Genomic DNA, 24,256 nt, shown 5'->3' with positions numbered 1-24,256 from the left:
TTCACAGCACCTGGTAGTTTTGCACAGTCCTGTGTAAACTAAGTGGCTGATGGCATTTCTGTGGGCAGCTTCAATGGAGCAGGGCAGAGCAGAGTGGTGTGTGTGTGTGTGTGTGTGTGTGTGTGTGTGTATTGTGTGTGTGAGACGGACTGGTGGATTAGCTCCTTCCGATGGCAGAAGGAGAGGGATCTGCTCTGACAGTGTGGTGGTTAGCCCATCTGTCTATAATTAGCTGTGTGTGTATGTGTGTGTGCGCGCGTGTGTACATGTGTGTGTGTCTCTGTGTGTGGGTGTGTGTGTGTGTTGCTGCTATGGTGCTACCTGCCACCAGGTGGTCAACACTACATGGATGGAGAGAGCTGAGGGACCTTGAGCCTTGTGGTGTGGCATTGGTTGGCCTTTTGCCTGTCCAGTTAACTCCTCATCTTCTAAGGAGCGTTTACAGATGAGTCAAATATTTCTAACGGTTGAGCATTCAATGGAACATAACCTTTTTTCACAGCAACAATTTTGACATGAAATAGCAGGTGAACACAGGTGTTACCTATGCTATTAATTAGGGTTCCATTTCATGTCACTTTCCCAGAGTCTTTCCAGTGAGCCAACATGCACAACACCACTTCCCTGGCTCTGTTGGACCTTAACGGAACCGAACCTTAGTTAATGTCATTAATAAGGCCTGTTTTAATGCCAAAATGGCTGCTCTGAAATAAAGTCTGTTTACATAGCCTGTCAATAATCATTTTCCCATGTGAATACAATGAGAACGCTCACACTTTCCTATCTCCTGTTGTCACTGTGACAATTATTATCCACATGCACAAGAATGTCTACTACATGTGCGTCTGCATTGAAATCAGAAGTTACAGACAGCTCCTATATTTAGAATGCTTGTCATGTAATCATCTACCACCCAGTCATCTTATAGACAGCTGTGATAGTTGGAAGCAGGGGAAACAGCTCCCTTTGGGTTAATTAGGACTCTACTGATCATCTGGATTTTTTTGCTATGGATAGTAGGGCCTATATTATTTATCAGATATGGATGGCTGGAGCCAACCTCCCTGTCGGTCTGTATGTCCCCTAAAGCAAGTTCTCCCCGCGGGCACCCCTCTGATTGCAGAGCCTGTCCAATGTGAGGAGAGGGAGAGGTATGCTTTACATATAGCAATAAAACAGAAGACCACCATGATAGTCATACACTGCTAGTGGGCAGAAGGTTCATAGTAACAGCTGCCGGTGACATATCTCATCTCATTTCAAAATGCTTTTTGAAAGTAAAACTTGGAGTTGAGGTGGGGGGTTTGGGGGCTGTGCTGCTGTCTGTAACGAGTTTTGTGCCCATGAATGATGGACATTGAGTAAAATAGAGGAAATTTTCTACTGTGATTCTGTGTTGCCAACTGCTCTGAAGTATCTAGACGGTTCTGCTTAATGCTAATGTAAGCTGTTTCTCTGGCCCTGCAGGTAACCTTGGCCGCGTTGACTACATCAGTGAGTTTGAGTTTGACCTCTTCATCCGGCCTGACACCTGCAACCCTCGCTTCCGAGTTTGGTTCAACTTCACTGTGGAGAACGTCCGAGAAACACAGGTCAGCATATTGTGGAGTTGTATAGTGTTACTAATCAACACGTACGGCCTCATTCCAGCTCTAAATGAGAGCCCTGAATCACACATACGTGCAGTACTTGGATTTTATTAGGGGTCCAAACATGAAGTGCTTGGGACCCTATTCTAATCTAATCTATCTGTATCTCAGGAACTGTAATAGCTACAAAGATCTTGCCACACAGGTTCAAAATCTCACCTACTACTACTACAAAATTACATGGATTTATTTAATACTGAGAAATCAGTTGGTGTCCCACTAATGTTTTGGCCTTTCACTTCTGAACCATTTGGTTCAAAGATTAAACCATTTGGATTTTGTCAAATACACATGTTTTGTCCTACAAATTTGATCAAATCTTCAGTAAGTTTCACAGCATACCTGGACAGTACAGAATGAAAGTCACTGAATGGATTTGTGGTACTCCATATCGTTTGGCTATGATTACCAATTTTAGCTGATTTTGAAAACAAAAAAAGTTTATGTCACATTACTCTTAATGTAAATGGAAATATGTCTTTGGCTCTTAGCCTGACTCACAATGCAATGCAGTCTCTTCAGGAAGGCCCAACAAGATCAGTCACAATGTAGTATTGTCAGTGATGTTTGATGAGTAGATGGATTCACTTAATTTCCACAACCAATATCTGTAAAATGCCATTATTTGTCTGATAATATTACTTAAACTCTTGCCTCAGTGGTATTTTTGCATCTATAACAACCATGTTAGAAACTCTGAAGCAAATTGTTCCCCTTCAGAACTGAGGCGGTTATCTTTTTCTTGCCTCACTTCTTGTCACAGCCTCTGAGCTCAATTCTACCACTAGCAAGGTCCGAGCACTGCTATTGGCTGAGAGAAGTGGTCACATGCCACAGAGATACACCGTGTGTGGGTACAGTGAGTGTGGCTACTGGGAGGGTAGGAGGGGGGTAGTGAGTTTTATCCACCCTGATTGGATCTCTCCTTCTGCCATTTCTGCCATTTAAATGTAACATAGACAGGGGAAGAGGGTAAAACTGAAAAGTAGTGGCATTTAAGTCTGACTGCCACTATGTAATGTATGTACATATAAGCTCACCCAGAGATGAAAAATGAGGGGTGGATATGCACACATACACACACACAGAGGGAGAGAGAGAGAGGGAGAGAGAGAGAGAGAGAGAGAGAGAGAGAGAGAGAGTGAGAAATTGGGATATAAGAAGAGAGATGGAGAGATGGAGAGAGAGACTGACAAAGATGAGCATGAGAAACAAGCAGATAGAGACTGATAGGCTGAACAAGGCAAGGATGAATCCATGGCATGCTGTTGCTGCTGTCTCCTGCAGTGTGCCCAGCCCAGCCTGGCCGAGGCTATCAGGCCTATCAGCCCATCTCCCTGCAGTGCTGTAGTCAGCACTAATCACATTTTATGGCTCTGAGATGAATGGGAGGCCTCGGCTAGGAGCCGGATCGATCCCAGGGCCAGATAGACCAGCACCAGCAGCCTGCAGCCTGGGCCAACAGGATATTTGCTGTTGTGGCAAAATGACAGAGAGAGAGAGAGAGAGAGAGAGAGAGAGAGAGAGTGAGAGAGAGAGAGCGAGAGGGAGAGAGAGAGAGCGAGAGAGTGAGAGAGAGAGAGTGAGAGGGAGAGAGAGAGAGCGAGAGAGTGAGAGAGATGTGAGACACAAAATAGACAAAAAGATTTCCAGACAAGTGCAGCATGCGCACACACATTCACACACATCACATACAATTGCACATGCGAGGGCAAGCCTACAGGTGACAAAAACAGGTTGAAAATCATTTTCATTGCACGCTTCTGAGCTCTCTCTATAGGCCCTCTCATAGGCTTCTTTCATAGAAATCTATTTCTTATCTGTCCAATTTCCTTCTCCAAAGAGGCCTTGTGTGAATTTAATCTACTCCAGTAGAGGGAGGTCTGGATAACTGCTGCCTGTGCATTTTGCTGAGGTTTGTGGTGCGGTGTTTTTATGTGTGCGCGGGTGTGTGTGTGTGTGTGTGTGTGTGTGTGTGTGTGCGCATGTGTGTCTACGTGTGTGTGCGTGTGTGTGTTTACTGTATGCGTGCACACAAAATCTGAATGTTTATTGATGTGTTTCTGTGTCCACAGCCATCCGAGTGCACATGGATCTTCATTTTATGATTTTATTGTTGTAATGTCATTACGATTAGAAACAAAAAAATGAAACAGAGAAATAAAACAGAGATAGACGAAATAATGGCATGAGTAAATAAACCAACTAAGTGTAGCTATGTGGGGAGAGGCTGCGCTATAGAGATATCAGTTGGTTCCAGGGGAGAACTGGGCTGTTGGAGTGTTTCATCCAGCTAAGCCTTGCTAACTCTCAGCCCGAGCCAGGGGAATGGGGAACAGTAAAAGCCCGTGATATTGGAAGTGAGATGGCCATTTTGAAGGAATGTAAGCTGGTGAAACAGATTTGGTCTGCCTCAATCAGCTTAGCAGCTTTGTGGAAATTGGCTTCACCGTAGCGCCGGTTATGATGGATGGCTGGATGGATGGATGTCTCTTTTTTGCCTGTCCTTTCATTTTTTTGTGTTTCACAAACCACTCACTCACCTCAAAGCCCAGACCAAACCCTGGTTAAGTATGCTGCAATGGCCGGGACCATGTGATGCTATTTGATGTTATGTGACATCCATGCAGTGCTGAACATTAGTCTTGCTTGTTGTATGTTTTAGGTTATGAGGGAAACTGATTCACAGAGTGACTGTGTCATTCCAAATTTGTCCTTTTGATGAGTTCAACTTGATATAGATAGAGGCCTAAGTTTTAATTTTAGAGAGAAACCAGATGAAAGAAAATGCAAGCAACATAGCATCATTGTTTCATTATCTCTACATTCTATATTTTTATTTTTGATCTTTTTTTGCCGTTTACAGGCAGTTTCTGCCAAACACCAGTAAACACACCATATATGGAGTCACCATATCTTAGTCATGACTGGATCCGCTCACTAAAGAATTATTGAAAACCTTCCAACCAGGCCAGTTTGTCGCATTTGAACCGACACACCCACTGCAAAGCCTCCACTCAGATGGATTGACTCATGTGTGTCATTCATTATCCACTATGCTAAATATATTGGCAAATCATCATCAAGTAGTCTTATCCTGCGCCTTAGTGCATCTGAAAACAAAATGAAAACAAAATAGTATGGGACCTTTGGACTATAGTATTGTGCCATATTTCCAAGCTGCGAGTAAATTTCATCTTGACACATACATTCTGGCTCTTGACATTTCCCTTCAGCCTACACCTATGTTATGACCAGTAACCAGTGGGTGAGTTGGTATGATACCCCATTGATAAGTTGATATGCCATTCCATTCTGCTGTAGGGGTGTGCTTGATGTCAGGCTGCGTGAAGGGCACGGCTGTGAGCCATTATCATAGGAGCCTTCAGGGAGCCATTCTTAGAAGACAGGCAGTAAAACCTCGTGCCGAGCGCCTTCAACTCCTCAAACTACTGCAGGGGTGATTTGTAAGCTTCACTTGTCCAGGGAAAGCACAGTGCAGGGCAGTTTCTCTCCATAATCGGGAAAGAGGACGAACTGAGGCGGAATAGGCTGCGTGTTGCCTTGAATCCCGAAAGGGCTGTCACCACTTTACTATTTCAGACTGTGCTCACCTATTTAAATTAATCTTCAGCAATGTTATGCAATCTGTCATGGGAGATACGTTGGATGGCACATTAAGTTTAACATTAAATAGATGATGTTAAAATTGTCTGGGATCCATTATGGATAGTGTCTTGGTGACGCTAATCAACCAATCCCACTTCATTTATGCAGCTAGCATTTTATACAGAATATGATTAGGCTAAAACCAGGGCTTTCATAAATGAGTACAACATTATATGACTCAGATATCGGGTGTCATAGTGCCTAATTGGGCTTAAAAGGCCTTCAAACGTCCTCTGCAATGTGATGTTTTCCAAATGTGTAATTTAGTTATCAGTTTGAAAGATACAGCATGAATATTTTGATGTCTTGCATTAATGAAGACAGAAATGAAAGAAGTAAAGGAGAATGAGATACTGGATGAGCGAGCCAGTAGAGACAGTGTGTGTGTGTGTGTGTGGAGAGAGAGAGAGAGAGAACGAGAGAGAGAGAGCAATGTAAGAGCAGCGTAATGGATGTGATGCACATTGATTTTTTTCCTCCCTACAGAAGAGAAGGAAGCAGGAAGGGAGGGTATAGGGTAAAGGGGTGGTGGTGGTGAGGGGGCTGTATTTATGAGAAATGACTTGTTGTTCATGTAGGCAATATATTTCCCTTCCCTCCCATCCTAAATAGAGCAGGTTGGCTGCAGTTCTGGGAAGTCAGCTGCTGGTTGCGGTGCATAAGATGAGTGCCAGCCAGCGTCAGTCCTGGACTGCTCCACCTCAGTACTGCATAATAGAGGATTGTATTGGAGCTCAGTGCTCCATCAGCTCTGGATAATGTCCCCGTGCTGAGAGCCTGTTTGGGCCACATTGGTCTAGTCCAACACATTTAACCTCACCCCTGCTCCTCCTTCTCGTTTCTGCTTTGTCATTTCATCCCGCCCTTCTCTGACACCACGGAGTCATCTTTGACGAGAGTCCAGAAGTGTACAAGCACACCCCGCTCCCCCTTGTTTCCTATCCCACCTCTGTCTCCTCCTCCCTCCGCCTCCCTCCGCCTCCATGTCTGTGTTGCGATGTCCTTCAGCAGTGACAGAGGAACAGGAGGACAGGCAGGCCTCTGGTGAGCGCCCGTGGTTGAGTGTAGGCTAATCACTGCTGGCGTAGCGTGGCGCGGAGTGGAGCGTACACTGCAGACAGCCGGTCGCTGGTAGTTGTGCTGGTGCTCGTGGCAGGACAGCATGGGGCCTGCCTGTGGGAGGGCCTGCTGGACGCTCAGCTCCAGGATTAGACTCCTGCTTAGCCACAGGCATTTTATCAGGTCTACCCATACTGTCAACAGCATACCCAGGCAGGCACTCATGCACACTGACACAGATGCGCGCTCACACACACATACACACACCCTCATACTCATCAACAGGTCTGCTTGTCTGTTTACCCTGCATGTCTAAAAGACTCCACATGCAGGCGAGCTATGTCATTTTAGTCCTTTGCTTTGCCTTTTTTCCCTTTCTGCCTCTATTGCATATGGCGCAGGCTAGATAGGCATGTATCCTGTGCTTGTGGTCTTCCTCTGCTTTGGAAGTTCCTTTTTGAGCTTCCCCTCTCTGCAGTCTCCAAAGGAGAGAAATGGGCTTCTGTGTGACTCTGCCAAAGGGATTATTTGACTTCAAACACACCACATATGCCCAGAAAGTTTAGGATCCTACTTTCAAACCCCAGTAGGAAGTTGTCGAAAGACTTATGTGCTTTTGAAAGACACACAAGTCATCAGACAGTTGTGTTAGGGAGCGTAGGGTATCGTAGGTGACCTTGTTCTGTTAAGGGGAACCAAGGCATGCTTCTTCATTGTCAAGGCTGATGCTCCCCAGATCACTTCATAATGACATGGACAAAAGGATATGACGATGACACACAATGAATTTTCAAAGTGTCTCCCTGATAGCAAAATGAGTTTTCCCTGAGTTATCTCCGCTGACGCAAGGTTTCTTATCAGAATTCACTGCCTTATTTTTAGCTTGATTCACTTAAAAAAGGAGGCACAGAGCTTAAGGGCATGTTTTGAAATAAAGCAGACACACTGTTTTCATTAATCTCATTTGGATTCTCTTTATTCAAACAGCACAGACTCATGCACAGCTCTTAGCTTACAGTTTCCAGGGACTTTAGGGCTTAAAAAGAAATGTGTGGTACTCAGGACATTGCCTAATATTTGAGCTTTGGCTTTTGATATGGACTCACAATATTACATTTTCCGCTCAGAGCGTCGCTGTGTGTACAGATGTTTCGGTGAGTTTTTATGGCAAAACATGGCAAAAAGACTTGTTTCAAAAGAAATCTGTAGTCATGACTGTGTAACAGTTTGGGCTATGTGAATATGTGAGATGAGTGATATGTTATGGAACAGCCTGTAGTTTGTGACGTGCACTGGCATAGGACCATCAGTAGATGTGTTGGCGTGTGTGTGCTCATCAGGACAGTGCATCAGATGCATCAGTGGCCCATCCATACGGAGCCCAGCAGCATGGCAGTGTGTGAGATGCTGCCAAAGCCCACTCTATCTCTGTTTCTGGTCCCCATCCCAGAACCATGAAAGAGGAAGAGAACGATTACATCTGTAGCTGTGGCACTGGCACTGCTTAGATTAGATACATGCATAAACATGCACACACATTCACCTAATAAATGCACTTACCCACTGACTGTCAACACATGCACACACGCAGCATGCACACTCACTCATTCTCACATACATACACATGCACATGCACAACCACCACTAGTTCATATACATAAAAACAAAAACAAAAAGAGTCCAAATGCCTTGCAGTTTAAAATGGATGTTGTGTAGCTTTTGATACGTTTTGACTCGGAGCCTGGTGGTGGCAGGGGGCCAGCAGGCCTTTGAGATCCTTGAATAGAGAGAGCAAGGTTGCTAGGCACAGCCTGGAATAAAAAAAGAAAGGAGGAAAGACAGTGAACACAAGGAGAAAAGAGGGAAGGGAGAGAGAGAGAGAGAGCGAGAGAGGGAGCGAGAGAGAGGGGAGGAGAGAGGTGGGAAAAAGCTAGAGCTAAAAGGATAATTCCTGCTTTGTGATAGCTCAATGGCTCTTTAGTGTGAGAGTGTTGTTAGTCTAAGAACAAAGTAAAATTTGATTGCATTCCTTTCACAGAGTTCTCTTGTATCCACCACATAAACATAACAAAATAATGCTAGTGCTGCTTTTAAATAAACAGGAGTCAAAGGGGTAATCACGACATGTTCCAATTTTTGTGCAAAATTATTCTCATTTAGCATAAAAGTGATGGTGTTCATTTATGTTGATTCAAACAGTCCCGTACAACATGTTTTTTTTTTTTGTTGTTGTTTTTTTTAGTTTGAGCCAAATATTTCTAATGTTTTATCGAAATAAATAAATAACCAACTAATCATCCAGTCATTCCACTTTCACTGCGTCTAGACTTCTCTCAGGCCAAAAAGCCACCTGACAAGCAATGCTAAGAATCTAGCTCTTAGAAAAGCGAAGAAAGCAGGAAGGAGAGAGGAAGAGATGAGCACAGCGAATGAAGAGGAGCCTAGCTGGGGTTTCAAAGGGAGGCATGGCATGGCACAGTGGTTCGGTAAGGGCCTCACGGAGCTGCTGTGCATCTGCATGAAATGATGAGCCTGGTGTCAGGACATGGATCATCCTTTTACACACAGTAATGAATACAGATTGCACACCGGATAGAGAGGCTCTGCAATCTGCTGCACCACAAATGAAACAACTGCCGTTCTAATCAAATAGTCTTTTCATGCCAGCGCAGCCCTCAACTTGGGCTAAATTCAATTCCAGATTCACAGATTTGCGGGTTGGAGGTTGGAGAGATGCAGGAGGCAAGGGGGAGTTATAAATGTTGTAATTAGAGTATTGTTTAATGTGTATGTGCACGTGTGTAGGTGTTTGTGTTTATGCGTGTGACGGTGCATGTGTGTGTGCGTGTGTGTGTGTGGGAGAGAGCAAGGGGGTGGGGGGTGTCCCTGGCATCAAGTTGTCGTTAGCCACTTGGTTTTTAGATAGCATTTGGAGGAATGGGTCCAATCACAACAAACACACATGCGTGCACACACACACACACACACACACACACACACACACACACACATACTCACATACTCACATACTCACACACACACACACACACACACACACACACACACACACACACACACACACACACACACAAATACACACATTTAGCTAATTATGCCAACTAGTGGCTTGGGAGAACACGTTCTCTGTATTCTGTATTTAGGGAACAGTGAGGAGCTTTGAAGGAGAGCCGCAGTGCCTCTTTGATGCTGCTTTTGTTTTCTGTTTGTGTGGTTTAATAATTTAATCAAGCCAAACGTCCTCCTTCTCTCTGTAACTGTCTGTTGGTGGAGGCTAATTACTCTGCAGATTGTTCTCCTGGTGCTAGAGATGGGAGTTTAGATCCAGAGGGGGGGCTGTGCTGATGGCTGTAATTTAACAGTGTGCTGATGGGCTAAGCTGTCTGTCGACTGCTGTTTTATTGTTTTGGGAGGCTGCTGACGAGCTACTATTCTAATACACACCATCTGATGAGGATGCCTGCAATGTTGTGGTGCACTGTCTTTGCTTTCTATTCACCTTGGAGACATCTATCTATCTATCTATCTATCCATTTCTTGTCTGATAAAAATCTGATATATTAAAAAAATAGCTGTCTAATCCCTGTATTCTAGGATATTGTTGTTTATGACATGGTTTCCGTTTGCCCTCCTGTCCCTCTATGACAAAACTTTGAACAGGTTTTGATTCAGTTTTCCTTTGCTGCTTTCAGTCAGCAAAAACTGACTGCCCTGCCATTGACTTGAAGACTTCAAACCCCGTCTAGAGCTAAACCAAATTGAGCAACTGATTAGATTTCCATGCTGCTGGCTCTAATTAACATTCATGTAACCAAATCAACAGGCAGACTAGATTAACACTTACAACTCTACTGTAGCATGTTACACTACAGGGGATGATCATGTCCACTCTGTACCGTGTGATGCCTAATAATACACTAATGAACTGTACTTGTGTTTGAAAGTCCTTGCAGTGGAGCTGGAACTGGGGCTTGGGGGTCACTCATTTTATTTTTGGTCTTGTTACTTTGTTTACAACATTCGCAATTCACTGGATGTACAGGGCGTAACTCTAAGGTGGCAGTTTGTTCCTCATAGGCGTAAATCACTTGTTTGTTAATTGATCACTATCATGTATTAATATGAACTCAACAGTCAAGTCAAATTTTTCCCACTGTAAGAAGTCATGAATCATCCCAGGCTAAGGACTGAAATTGGTTCAGGCAACAATGAATACAGGAAAGTAGTCTCCTATGATATTGCCATCAATCGCATTAATAATCATCCAAAATGTTGTGTGGTAAATCTGGTATTTTGTAATTTTCTTCATTTAATTTATATCCAATTATATTCCATATGAATATGTATTGACCACATATTCTTGAAATTGTGCTTTAGTCTAGTGAGCTAGCAAGCTAAGTGGCTACATCAAGGTAACAATAGTTGTTGAGCCTACTGAGCTCCAGCCTATTTACACTGCATTTCTGGTTCTGTGTTTTTGTTTCATGTTACATTTTTGTCATTTTTTGGCTAGCCAATTTTTACATTTAATATTATTCTTTAGTATTATCTTCATCATCCACAAATTTTTAAGAGTTCCTCACAGTCAATAACTGTAATAAAGTTGAGTTTTAAGGACTGCATTTTCTATATAATACATTCCAGTGAGGCTTGGTGGGCTTTAGTTCCCCTTGTAGGGTAACAACATTACAGGTGCACTTACTCGCCAGGGGCTAAAATATAGCTGAGTGCTGAGATTTGAAAATGCGACATTCAAAGGACAGGAAAAAGAAGCACATCAGCATAAATAAGAAAAAAGAAAGACCACTAGAGGAGAGCAATGATTATCAATGTGTGCATTTCAGTGTTGCCAAGTATGACTAACTGAGTGCAATTTATTAGTTACTTAATGTATTAGTTACCTACTGTACCTTTTGGACAAGAAAATTGGTGCTTTGGGAGAAGCTGGTCTGAATTTGCCTCCCCATTACAAAAATGTTAATATATCATGGTGGGGAGTGCACTGCTTTCATACTGGATGAGAAGAGCAGATTTGATTGGTCAGGATTGATGCCAGTCCTCACCGCACATACTGAGAGTGTATTCCTCCTGATTCAGCCCCTTTCACCACTGCACCGCCAGTGTGCTTCAGCTGCCCCAGCGCCTCTGGTTGCGAAATTACCAAAATCTCTTGGGCGCACCCAAGTGATGTTGCCCTGTGAGATTGCACCTTGATCTGTCTCTACTTCTTGGTTCATAAAAGTAAAGCCCTTGATGTCCAAAAACGCACTTGTGCTTGTATTTGTTAGGTTATTTGTGAGGTCAGCACACTGCGACATCAAGATTTCTATTAATATAGACAATGTAAGGGATGGCTACAGAGAGTTGATGGGAAAAATAGTTGCATTCACCAGATTAAGGCTGTTTTGCAGACCCAGGGCCAGGGGAAATTAGAGAGCCATTTACCACCTTAAGCATTTTCCATGTAATGGTACAATATAGGAGACATAAACCAGCACCCCTCGCATCAGTGCAAAGTGAGTGATTAGCTTGACTCGACAGGAAAGAAAAAACTTCATGCTGTCACAAGTCATCAGCGACTTGCAGAAAAAATGTTAAAGAGTAAATAGCATAAACACCACATCCCTCTCGTCAAATATCCCGCTAGCACTATAAAAATACCAAAAAGAGGAAATCAGCTGAGGACTTAGCCCAGTTAATCGTGCTCTTTCACATTTTATAAACTTGTACAGTTTAGGGCAGAGACATTGGTTAGCTGCTAGCATGATAAGATACTGAAAAATACGTTACGACATGGATGGCGTCCATATCTAATAAGAAGATACATGGAAAATACAGCCAAACCGTAAAAGGGAAATTCAGTGTTGCTTGCATTTGCTGTAGCAACACCAACATGTTTAATAATCAACAAAAAAGTATTTACCAATTTGAAATATTTAAGAACAACAAAATCTCTCTCTCTCTCTCTCTCTCTCTCTCTCTCTCTCTCTCTCTCTCTCTCTCTATATATATATATATATATATTAGTATAAATTTATATAAAAGTTTTTAACTTGTCTTCTGGTTTTGTGACTGTAGTTGAGACTGTAGAGGCACTCTTTGATTTGATTGTAAATTTGATACATGCTCTTTTTTCTGGTAGGACTTAAACTATAATTCCTTTTGCATGTTAATGCAATAATTGAAATTATCACGGCCACACTTTGCTGCACCCCTCACACACACTCCACCCAAACTTCCACCCCTTTTACTGTAGACAAAACAGTCTCTCCTCCCCTCCCTTGGCCTATTTGCATTTTCATCTTATTCACCAGGCCTCTTGCTTATTAATCTCAAATTGTTTGTGAATATATGATTCCAGGGAGGCCAAGAAGCAAGGCGTGCTGTACTGACGGCTGTTGAGGGCTGTTTTGGTGGCTGTTGATTTGATGTCGCGGGGCTGTGGAGGGAGACGCTGTCAGTCTGTGCGCACAGCTAATGTGGTTAACTCAAGCCAATATGGCTTATGTTCTCTGTGTGCTGTCAGTAACATCGGGTGGTAGGCTCGCTGCTGCTTACATGCCGGCCCAAGGAGCATGCTGTGAGGAGAGACATTTATAGCTACTGTAGTGGCAAGTGGGGGGGCTGGGGTGTGCGTTGACACACATACACACGCGCGTACACACACACACACAGTTTACATCCAAGGCCAACACATTATAACATGGGCTATGAGTGTATGAGTGTATTAGTATGTTCATGTGTAGTTCATGTGTGTATGTGAGTAAGTGTAAATGTGTGTGTGCGTGTGTATGTGTGCGTGTGTGTGTGTGTGTGTGTGTAGATGGTCCTCTGTGATGGGTGTCGGCCCATGCAGGATTCTATCTCCCAGCACCACCTGGGGTAGGTGGCATCTGCACTCTGCACCACCATAAATCAAGACTGTGGCCTCAACAGTGTATATGTGTGTGTGTGTGTGTGTGTGTGTGTGTGTGTGTGTGTGTGTCTGTGCATCTGTGCTCCCTCCATCTTTGGTGCCTGCAGGTGTATATCCAGAAGCAGAATGTCAGTGTAACAAAGCAGCGGTTATTCAGACTTGGATGACTCAAATCTTTGTGTATATGTGTGTGTGTGTGTGTGTGTGTGTGTGTGTGTGTGCAAGGTTAATGCCCTTGGGGGATCTAACTTCCTGTTCTGTGATGCCTGGGTCTCATCTGCTATGAATGTTTCAAGTGTTACCCTCAGCAACCTGTTTCATTGGGTGGACACACAAGCACAAATGCACACACACACACACACACACACACACACACACACACACACACACACACATAAATATGTATCATGCTAAGAGAAAACTTTATAATTGCATTTATCACATAGATCATCTCTGAAAAATGGATGATGAATGATTAAGGGTATTGTTGGGTTAGCATCCATAGACCCACCCAGTTTAAACTGGTAAATTTGCAAAACATCCATATGTTTAACATGCAGTCTGCTCCATCGATAGAGGCACTTGAAAGCTGTAGTAAGTGATTTATATCCACTTGGGGGTGGTGAGAGCTTAAACTCCAGTCAGTCGAGCTTCCATTTTCACGGGGGATTCCTTGTACAAAACCAAAAGTTAAGGCAAAAAAAAGTTTTGGATGGAAATGAGGGCTACATTTCACTGTCACGATGATCTTTACTTGGATTATTTTGTCTCTGACTTACGGTTTGCGAATGTGGTGAAGCTGCAGACTTTCAGCGACAAGGTAAGCTGCTTTGAATTTTTTCTGTCACTGCGGTGCTGATTTAAACAACAGAGGTGCACATACGACTCATCTGAAATTTGAATGTTTATGTGCAGTATGTACGGTTTCAGAGATGCTTTGAATGAAGTTGAAGCAGCGAGGGGGTGAAGAGCAGGGCAGAGGAGCTTATTCAGGTTGATACAGAAATTTAGAAAGCTCAAACCGGGAAATAACAACAGGGTGGCTGTAAACTGCATGGTGGAAAGAAGACCCACAATGATGACTCTCACATTGCAAGAGATCATTTTAATGAAAAAAAAAAACAAAACAAAAAAACAAAAAACAAAACAAAACAACAACAACAACAACAAAACACATTAACACATTTAACATTCTATTCCTATGTAACCATCCCTGTTCAACTTTAGTTAGTTAATATTAAATGAATAAAATAGGTATAGATAACACAATGTGAACTTCCTTCTTGCTGATATTATAACAGCATTGTAATTGATTGACTTTTACTAACATTTTTATTTGTGGTGACCTGTGACAGAGTAATATTTCTTTCCATGTTACAGAATGCAACTTTAATACTGCATTATTTAATAAAGATTTAGTTATTGTTGATATCTGTCCTGATTTCATCATTTGAAAAATAAAAAAAAAATTGCCTGTGGCACACACAATTTTCTTTTGCATTATATGTTAAAATTTACTGTATATACACAGCTTCTCTTACAGAAGACCATCCCCCTGTCATAGATGCCTAGAAACCTTAAGCAAAGTAAACTTTATAGGGATTCTCTCTAAAACATGATCCAGATTGGGGATCACAGTGTGATAGAGACACCTTACTGCTTTGTTCAGCCTGTGTGTGTGATATCTCCGCTGTGGCAGCAGCTCTGCTAGAGAGTGTTTGCTGAGAGTAAACAGATGTTGTTTGTCTTTCTGATGTCGAGATTTAGCATCTCTAGGGATGCAGCGGACCTGTGCTTTCCTCTTAGCTCACTAAAGGAATCAAGGATGGAAATAGCACAAACAGATGAACACTGTTTCACAACAAAAGTGAGACTAGGGTTTTTGAAACAGAAATGTTCGTGGACAATATGGTCTTGTGGTTGTATTCATTGTTGAAATAAAATACATACCATATGCCTAAAAATAAGGTCAACGCAATATCTATACACACATCTTATGCTGACATTTTCATTCGTATTAGCTGTATGACTACAATGACAAATTTTGTGTGCCCTTTATTCCCTATTTATTTATTTGTCTTTCAGTTTAATGGCACCAAAACATACCCCTAGATTGAAGTTCAGCTAATACAGGATTCAATTTAAAAACTACAGATGAAATTCAAATTGCACATGGGTTATTTCATAATTGTCTCTTTGATTAATTGATGGAAGTCCCTAGATTTAATATAAGATAAATATAGCATTAATTAAACAGCATAATGGCAGCCATTATGTCCTAATTGTTAAACGGTTTCAGATATTAATGGGATGATATGAATAGTAATATTGACTGAGGGAAAGGCTGCATATAGCAGTAAGGCCCAACATGCACTATATAGCCAACTTGATATAATGAAATTGATTATTGTTTCTGATACAACGGGGGCGCCTGTATAGATGATAGCGGTGGCGGTACATAAATAGCATGAAAAAGAGTGTTCCCTTCCACTCTAATCGTCCTATCATTGTTACCCAACATATAACACTGACAGCCTATCTGTGCTGTCAAACCCTGAATCCCCAAGGAAAAGCTTGCCTCTGTGGCTACTGGATCTGGCAGAGCTCACATCGCTCCACTCAAATGAAAAGCATAAAATGTCGAGGACCAAAGGAATGAGGGAGGAAAATGAAGTGGGGGAAGACGCAGATAAAAAAGACAGAGAGGAGTGGAAGTTTGGCGTATAATGAGCAGTTGGAATGTGGGGATTGCTGAATTAATCAGGCTGGTACAACTCATACAAAGTAGGCAGAATGCTTTTCATGTGACAAATGTGTAATTAAGAATGATTTTATAACCCCCCCCCCACACACCCCTTGATGGACTAGAGGTGGGTGGGAAGAACAAAGCATTTTGTGCTTCTGTGTATGTGTGTGTGTGTGTGTGTGTGTGTGTGTGTGTGTGTGTGTCTGTGTGTGCACGTCAGAGTGTGTGTGGGTAACTACATGCCTGTGTGTGTGTGTGTGTGTGTGTGTGTGAAAGAGATGAGATGCAGGCTTTAATTACAGTCCTATTAGAATGACACCAGCCCCCATCACCCTCTGATACTGACTGATGGGTTGGGATGTTTTCTTTTTTGTGTGTATCTCTTTTGGCTTTGACATCATAACATTTTCTCAGCCAGAACATTTGGATTTTAGAGGTTTTTGTTCATGCCCACAACCGTAACATATTTATTTTTGTCTCCTTATTTGTTTGGATAGAGTGGGAATAGTTGATTACAGTGTTACAGCTGTGAACAGGGAAATCAAACGGTAAACTGTGTCAAGCTAAAAGTTATCTTACGGCAAATACTATGTAAAAATATTGCACAGCTGCAAGTCCCTACTGGCCAGGTTGTTGAACACCTCTCTTTAGCTCCTACAAATCATTCACATTGTTGCAGGCTGCAATCCACTTTGTTGTCAACCTCCCCAAATTCCCCTATATTACCCCCCTCCTGCACTCCCTTCTCTGGCTGCCCATGGCTGCTCATATCGATTCAAAATGCTGCTGCTGGTGTGTATGGCTACTAAGGGAGCTGCACCTGAGTACCTCAAGACTATGGTTCAATGATACATGCCAGCCCTCGCTCTGCATTTTACTTACTGCTCAGTTTTGTCTTCCCTATCTCTTGCATTTGCATGTCTTGCTCCTTCACTTATTTATTTATTTATTTATTTATTGCAAGTCCTTTCTAAAACATTCCCTTTTATTTTATTTTTATTTCTTTTTTACAGCAATTATCTTGTACTTTTCTTTCTTCTGGGTTATTCTGAGGTTGCAGTGATTATTTTCTTAAATCAAATATTAGGACACCATGACTTTCACCATTGCAATGGTTTGATTGTAATTTTGATCTTCCAGGAGTTTCATCTTATTCTACTGTTTCTGTCTACTCTGTCAGCTAAATACCTAAAGTCCCACTGTTTGCATTTTTACAGGCTATGCCTTTAACATGTGTACAATAACAGCAACAACAGTGCTATTTATATCTTTCATTAAACCTGACCCTGAATGAGGGTTTTTTTGGATCCTCATTTTTTGGATGGAATCAGCAGCCCTCAAAACAGTGGAAGGTCCCAGAAGAGGGAGACTTAGATAGATGAAATTGGTCTGATGGAGTGGTGCTGTTATGGAGACAGACAGAGCCACTGCTGGGACTGCCAGGTGGCATCATCTCATGGCTCAGTGTAGACTGGCAGACTTTGGGGTGTCGGCAGGATAGGGAACTGGAGCTGGAAGAAGAGGTCATATCAGTGAGCTGACGTACTGTAAATTGCCTGGATTAAGAGGTATTAATGAAGCAACAATAATATGTTATTATCAAGTATCTTTGTCTTCAGAACAGCTCTAGTCCTCCTTAAACTGCTGTCATATAACTCCTGAATTGTGTGTAGTGGGATATTAGGCTGTTTGCTTACAAAATAAATCATCTTATTCTTTTTGAAATCTATTTTACACTATAATAGCAATAACAATAGCTTCCTATGAAGCAGGACTATTTAATAAAAAAATTTGGAGATCTGGTTACACAAAGTTCCTCCCAAGCACAGATCCAAGCCATTATATCGAAATTTGTTTATTTGACATACCATTGAGTATCTGTATCTCGTATAGGTGTATATAACTATAAAATGCAATTAGGTACAATTCAATAATAAGTATCTTTCCCAGCCATTCTCACATTAGACACATTGTAGTAGGAAGAGCAAATAAATAAGCAGGCCTACTCACAAATAAAAGTATCAAAATGAGTATCTTTTAAAAATAGACACAAATATAAAATACTGCTCACTTCAGTTCTCATCTGGCCAAGACTGGGTCTTTATCCTGAGCATTTATCAGTAGCCTACCAGTAACATAACTTGTCTGTCACAAAACTGAGGTAACATTAAGCAGAGGAAAAACACAGCAATTTTACTGGATGAGAAACGTGATTATTTTGAGCGAATATCAATTTATCTTTAACACATCTTTGGCATTTTTCTTTTTCTTTTTCTCCTAAATTTGCTTCTCTCTCTCACTGAAAACAAGTGTTTCCTGTTGTGCAGTCGCTTTGATTGACTGGGATTGTTGAGTTTAAATAACACACAGGGTTGGACAAGACATGGAGATATAGCAACCACAACAAACTACAACACTATAAAAAGATTGCAATCTGTTTTGTGGTCCAGGTGGAACCATTATTAAGTCTCTGTCTGGACCGAAACCTGCTAATTGGTGATGCCTGCTATAAAGGTTCACCTGTGTTTAGATCTGGTGATTTAGTGATGTGATAATTTTGTTGTATTTATCAGCAATCCTTGTAAGTGTTCATTTATCCCTTTCAGTGAGTTTCGGCTTCTGAACACTGCTCCTCCTTTGCTGATGTACTGTGTCCATGTTTGGCATATGCTAGCATCATTTTCAGGACCATTCCCCCTGTCACAACACTTCTTCAGTTCTGGGGACTGATGCACCTATAAAGATGCAACATCACTAAAATGCTGGTAATTACCTCATGCTGCTTTGAGAGCTCACATAAAATGTGCTTATATTTAGACCTTGTTTATTTGAAAAATTTCATTCAAAACAGCTCACCTTGTAGCTGAAAGTCTAAAGCTTCACCACATTTGTGAATTGGAGGTCACAGACAAAATTATCTAAGTAATCGAATGCTGCAAGACGATCACCCCTGGGGGTGGATTCCTGGCCATGGCATGTTTGCTGCTGTATGCGTTTCCTCCTCTTTGCCTCATTCCTTCTCTGTTGGAATTGACTGAGACGAGAACGACTGACGGTCATCCTAGAAGCCCCAAACTGCCACATGATGCCGTGGTAGGCAGAGATGACACCCTAGCTGCATTCTGCTTTGTGGTGACCAAAATGGTGCTACTCCCAGACTGAACCCCTCCTTCGTTCCCAAGATAAGGAGTTCATTTTGGTAGACAACAATACAGCTGACTGCATTTTGTCCGCCACCCTATACAGGAGACAGGGAGGTAAAATTGCATTTGCTATTCCCAGTGTTATGTTGAACTCACAGCCCCCATCCGACGCACTGAACAATTGTTTGTGTGCAGTGGGAATGGTGTAGTGACAAATAAATGCCTTGCCAAATGGCTTTGTGAGTACATCTCCCAAGCCTATAGGCAAGTGGCCCTCCCACTAAGGTCCGTCCACACACTACACACAAAATGGAAGTGTCAATGGCCATTTTCAGTGGGTTGAGTGTCGAGATCTGCACAGCAATGTCATGGTCTAGAACCTGTCTTTCATATGGTTCTATCTCTTGGAAATGACAGGTTCCTTTTCAGGGTCTGTGCTTGCCACGGCAACCCAGGACTTGTGAATATGAAATGTGAGTGTCACCTGACCCCCCTGGGCATTACACATGTCACCTGCGTTCTGTTATGTCACATCAGGGAATTCATTAAATAGGCTCCTCCTGCTCTACCCAATGAGTCCAGTAGAGGGCGGAGTCTGTGTGAGACACAACGAAGGTTACGATGTTGCAGTCCTAGCTCTATAAGCACAGGCCTGTACTTAGATACTGCTGCTTCTATACTGCTTGCTGAGGAAGGTTGTGGATGCCGGTGGCTTGTTGTGCCTTGTACTGCACCATACTGTGTTTATGCAAATTTCAGTGAGCTAGTCCGTGCATGCAAGTGGAGGGTGGGCTTGCCTTGTGAGAATGAAATGTATCCCTCATTTCCACCCTAAAACTGCAAAATTTCGCCTAAGCTTTCGGTTCTGTTCAAGGACCCGAAAGCGGGACTGACTTTACTAGTGATAAAGTTTTAGCTCTCAACACCCTCTAGTGGTCAGTAAATCTAGGTTTACATGAGCCAATACTAAAGGCTGCAGTACTACATAGGCTAATACCAAATTAGAACCTAGATGAGAAATAAATTACTTGAGTTTGGCAGGTATAGATTTATAGGAATTAAGGACTCATAGTAACCTTCTAACCTTTGTGTCAGCAAATTACATTATAACCAGTATTTAATGACATACTACTGAATGTCTATTTTCCTCATATCTGATGCAGACAAATGGACCTACCAGATTGTGTGTGTGTGCATGTGTGTCTGTGTGTCTGTGTATATGAGTGTGTACGTGCCTGTGCACAGGTGATTGTATGTCAGGTCTAAGTCTATGAGCTGTTGTTGCAGTAGAGGCCCGGCTGTCCGTCATCAACCCAACTGCATTAACCTCGGCCTCCATGCCTGCAGGGCCCACCGCTTCTATTTCTCTCCAACAAATACAGGTCCTGGCCTGGGGCACCCTGGCAGCCGGCATAGTTAATGACTTATTTACTGTTTAATGGCTGTATACTGCACCACAACAACAATTAATGAGAAAAAGCCACGTTCACAAGCAGCGGGGGAGCCAGGTGGTGGAGGTTATTTTCTCCTTCTAACTTTATCTGGGCTCTGCCTTCTGCTCTACCCTGATAACTCCCGCTCACCTTACCTGGAGACAGACAGGCTGACAGCCTGGAGGACAGCTACTTTTACAGACTCTGGGAAAAAAATACATACCTAGCATCTACTTCATTTGCAACATATTTTCAACATGCTCTTGATGTTCTATTCTATTCTATTCTGTTCTATTCTGTTCTATTCTATTCTATTCTATTCTACTCTATTATTTCTATTTTTTATTCTTTGCACTTCAACATTTTGTCCTTTGTTCAAATAAAAGTTATTGATCTTGCTCGCTGTGTACCTCTCCCTGTTTTTTTTTTTTTTTTTTTCTTAATCCTGGCCGATGAAAAAGCTAAAACTAGACTGGAAGACTGAAAATGCACCATTTTATCTCCAAAACTCCATCCCTACACTTTGTTTTGCTGCTGGTATCTTTCTCTCTTGTTTTTCTTTTCCAGCTTCCTCTCTTTCTCGCCACCTTTTTTCCCCCTCTCTGCCTTTTCTCTCGTCCTCTGTTGTTCTCTCCGGCTCTCTTTAGCCTTGTGAATACCATCGCTCAAGCAGTGAGCTGTTGCAGGCACTTTGTTGCTGACCATGGTGCTGAAAGCCTCCTGCCTTCCAATTGCCAGAGTGTTCATTTCATGGTTCATATACCCCGTTCTCCATTTGTCAGAGTGCCGTTAGCCCCCACGCTTATTTCTTTAACCCCTTCCCTTACAAATGATAACAAATCAAATGCACATTTGTTTCACCTCAGAGCCACAGCTCTTCTGCCATTGCCAAGCTTTCAATTAAAGCGATGGCATGTGTTGTGTGTTGGTTGAGTTGGGTCTGCTACATGTGGCATTGATGTTTTTTTTTGTGTTGTTTTCTGGTTTAAATGTTGTTGTGTCATTTTGTGCTGCTGTGTTTTGTTTTGCTTTTGTGTCACCTAATTATGTCACAGTATTAGCTTTGCCTTTGTGCTTGCCTTGCCTTGCAGTGTGTGAGGCATTAAGGAACCCAATGCAAGACAAGCCAGTGTGCTCCCAGATGTGCCGTTTTTTAAGCTCCCCTTCCTGAGAACATGTTTGTTCAGTCATTTCCCATAATAAATCACTTCATTCATCATAACATATGTAAGCTGGTACACTGCCGCCATCTGGCCACATCGGTTTTCCCATTTCCATGAGAACTTACTCCACATATATACTGTTTTCAAAGGAAAACAACATTCTGATGTTAAGCAGTCTTGACTGTATGCCATTAAGCATTTTATGTTCCTGGAATTGATTCTGGTGCCGTGCTCTTTTAAATGTGAAAGGAGCGTGACACACTTTGACTTTTTCTTCGGTAGCTACAGACCTACAGACTTTAGCATTTTCAAGAGAATTTCATCCTCTTTTACTTTTGTTGGCCCACCTACTACACACACACACACACACACACACACACACACACAAACACACAAACACACAAACACACATAAACACACACACACACACACACACACACGCAAACACAAGTACATATGTGCTCACATGCATAAATGCACTCGTTGCACAGTTAATTTTTTTCCTTTAACATAGTGGATATAAGTTGACCTTAAAGGCAGTAGTGTGATCCCACCATATTTATACCTCCATAGCTTGTGAATTCTCTCTCGTCCTCCCTTTTCTTTCCCTCCTGTGTCCTTCATTTAGAGGGCCGTCTGTTTCAGTTCCAGATTGTCCTTCATGCCAAGCTGGATTTGTGAGTAGTGCTATGCCAAACACTAAGTAAATGTGTTTTTCAATCATCAGCTCCCCAACCGTCCCACTCTTGTCCTTCTCCCTCCGCCTCTCTGCACTGCCTCCAATCCCCTGTGTTTTTAGGACAATTTCTCTGTCTTCTTCTCTCTTGCCTGCCTTCATGCCTGCCTACCTGGCTGCCCATTGCACCTACCATCATTCCTTCCAGGTCTCGATAAATAACCCTGCGCCTCCCTGGCCCTCAGCTCTACTGGCTGTTGTTGGAGCACATTTGTTAAAATATCACCTGCTGTAGTGGGGAAATTTATGCTGTTGCAGTGCGCTCTGGGGGATTGAGTTTTTTGTTGGGCTGAAATGCCACAGAACAAGCAATTGTTCGAAAGCTCTGGATTATAACCAAGAAGAAACAACAGCTCTTTTTCCTATAACGATAATAATTTAAAAAAGACCTTCAACTCTTGTGTAGTTCTTGTCCTTGAGAAGTAAAAGTTATGTTAAACAGTTAAGTAAACAAAACCGAGTGCACGGCAAGATAATATTTGTTAAAAATCCATTACATAAATGAGACATTTAATACACACAGTTCCCCTGCTCCCCAAAAGGAGTTGATTTTGCATAGAAATGGAGATTGAGTGAGCCCTTTAAATACACACAAAAGAATCCCACATTACTGTAGCTAGCTAGTTGGGCTGTGAAAAAAGGAACTTCATTAAAATATGAAAAACTGTTTAGTCTCTTTGGTTCTACTCCATTGCTCCAGAAACAGGCCAATGATCAGATGAGACATCCCCAGATGACCAGGTAAGAGGAAGAAGCAAAAGTTCCTCTCTGAAATCTGCCATTATCCAGATGGCACCATTAGCGATTAAGCCAGAACATTTCTCCCCTCTTATAATTGACTCCATAGGCTATTAGGCAGGTTGGCACTAGGCTAGGTCCACTGGTCCACACTCCAGATGTTCTCTTGTGTGTGTGTGTGTGTGTGTGTGTGTGTGTGTGTGTGTGTGTGTGTGTGCGTGCATTCGTGCATGGGTGGGTGTGTATTCATTCAGTTGGAATTAAGTGAGAGGAGGGGAGAGAGCATGGCTGCTGTTGTGGGTGCTTGTGGTGGGTCCAGGGCTGCCTACAGATGGACAGAGGGGTGGGTGGGTGCTAGGAAGAAGTCACATTCAATTATATCAGTGTCTCTATCAGTCTGTCTGTTCTCAATCTCTCTCTTTCTCTATCTCTCAATCTCCCTGTCTCTCTTTCTTTCTCTTTCTCTCTAGCCGTGGGGGAAGAAAGATTAAAGTGCTCTGTTTTCTGTGCAAGATCTTTGTCTCCGGTTTTTGGGTTTATCAACAGATTAAATTATCTCTCACATTTGATGACTATACTTTAGTGTGTGTAAGCAAAATGATGTTGGGATGGCATTAATGAATGCATTTCTCTATGATCTAACTGCAAATAGTGTAGAAAGCCGTAATTCAAATTTTAATTGTTTGTATTATGCTGTGCACAACTGGCTTATCATATGTTGCTTTGCTTATCGTATGATACCCGTGTTTTCAGTTTTATATCCATGAGTTGTGCTTCTGTAGATTGCAAACAAACATCCTTGGCCAAGGGCATATTATACACGCTGACTTTAGCCCCCCACTGGGTAGACAATTAATATGTTGATCTGCCATATTCACAGCTGTACATTAACATACCAGTATCATTAGCAGCTCCCTCAAGAAACACCTTATCAGAGCCACTACCCAAAAGTCTGCTGGGCCAAACCACTTTCCACCAGGCCTTAG

At 42.3% G+C, this 24,256-nt stretch overlaps 1 protein-coding gene across 1 annotated transcript in view; it reads left to right on the top strand.

Moving 5' to 3' along the window:
* Positions 1-24,256, top strand: part of agbl4 (AGBL carboxypeptidase 4) — a 285,510-nt gene that overhangs the window by 23,557 nt on the left and 237,697 nt on the right. Inside the window, exon 3 of the mRNA XM_030048927.1 lies at positions 1,468-1,592. Within this exon, the coding sequence (XP_029904787.1) occupies positions 1,468-1,592 (125 nt within the window). The remainder of the gene's footprint in view (positions 1-1,467; positions 1,593-24,256) is intronic.

The sequence above is a fragment of the Myripristis murdjan genome, chromosome 4, assembly GCF_902150065.1.
Source record: "Myripristis murdjan chromosome 4, fMyrMur1.1, whole genome shotgun sequence".
In the NCBI taxonomy this organism is placed as follows: Eukaryota; Metazoa; Chordata; class Actinopteri; order Holocentriformes; family Holocentridae; genus Myripristis; species Myripristis murdjan.
This window is presented reverse-complemented; position numbering and strand designations above follow the sequence as displayed.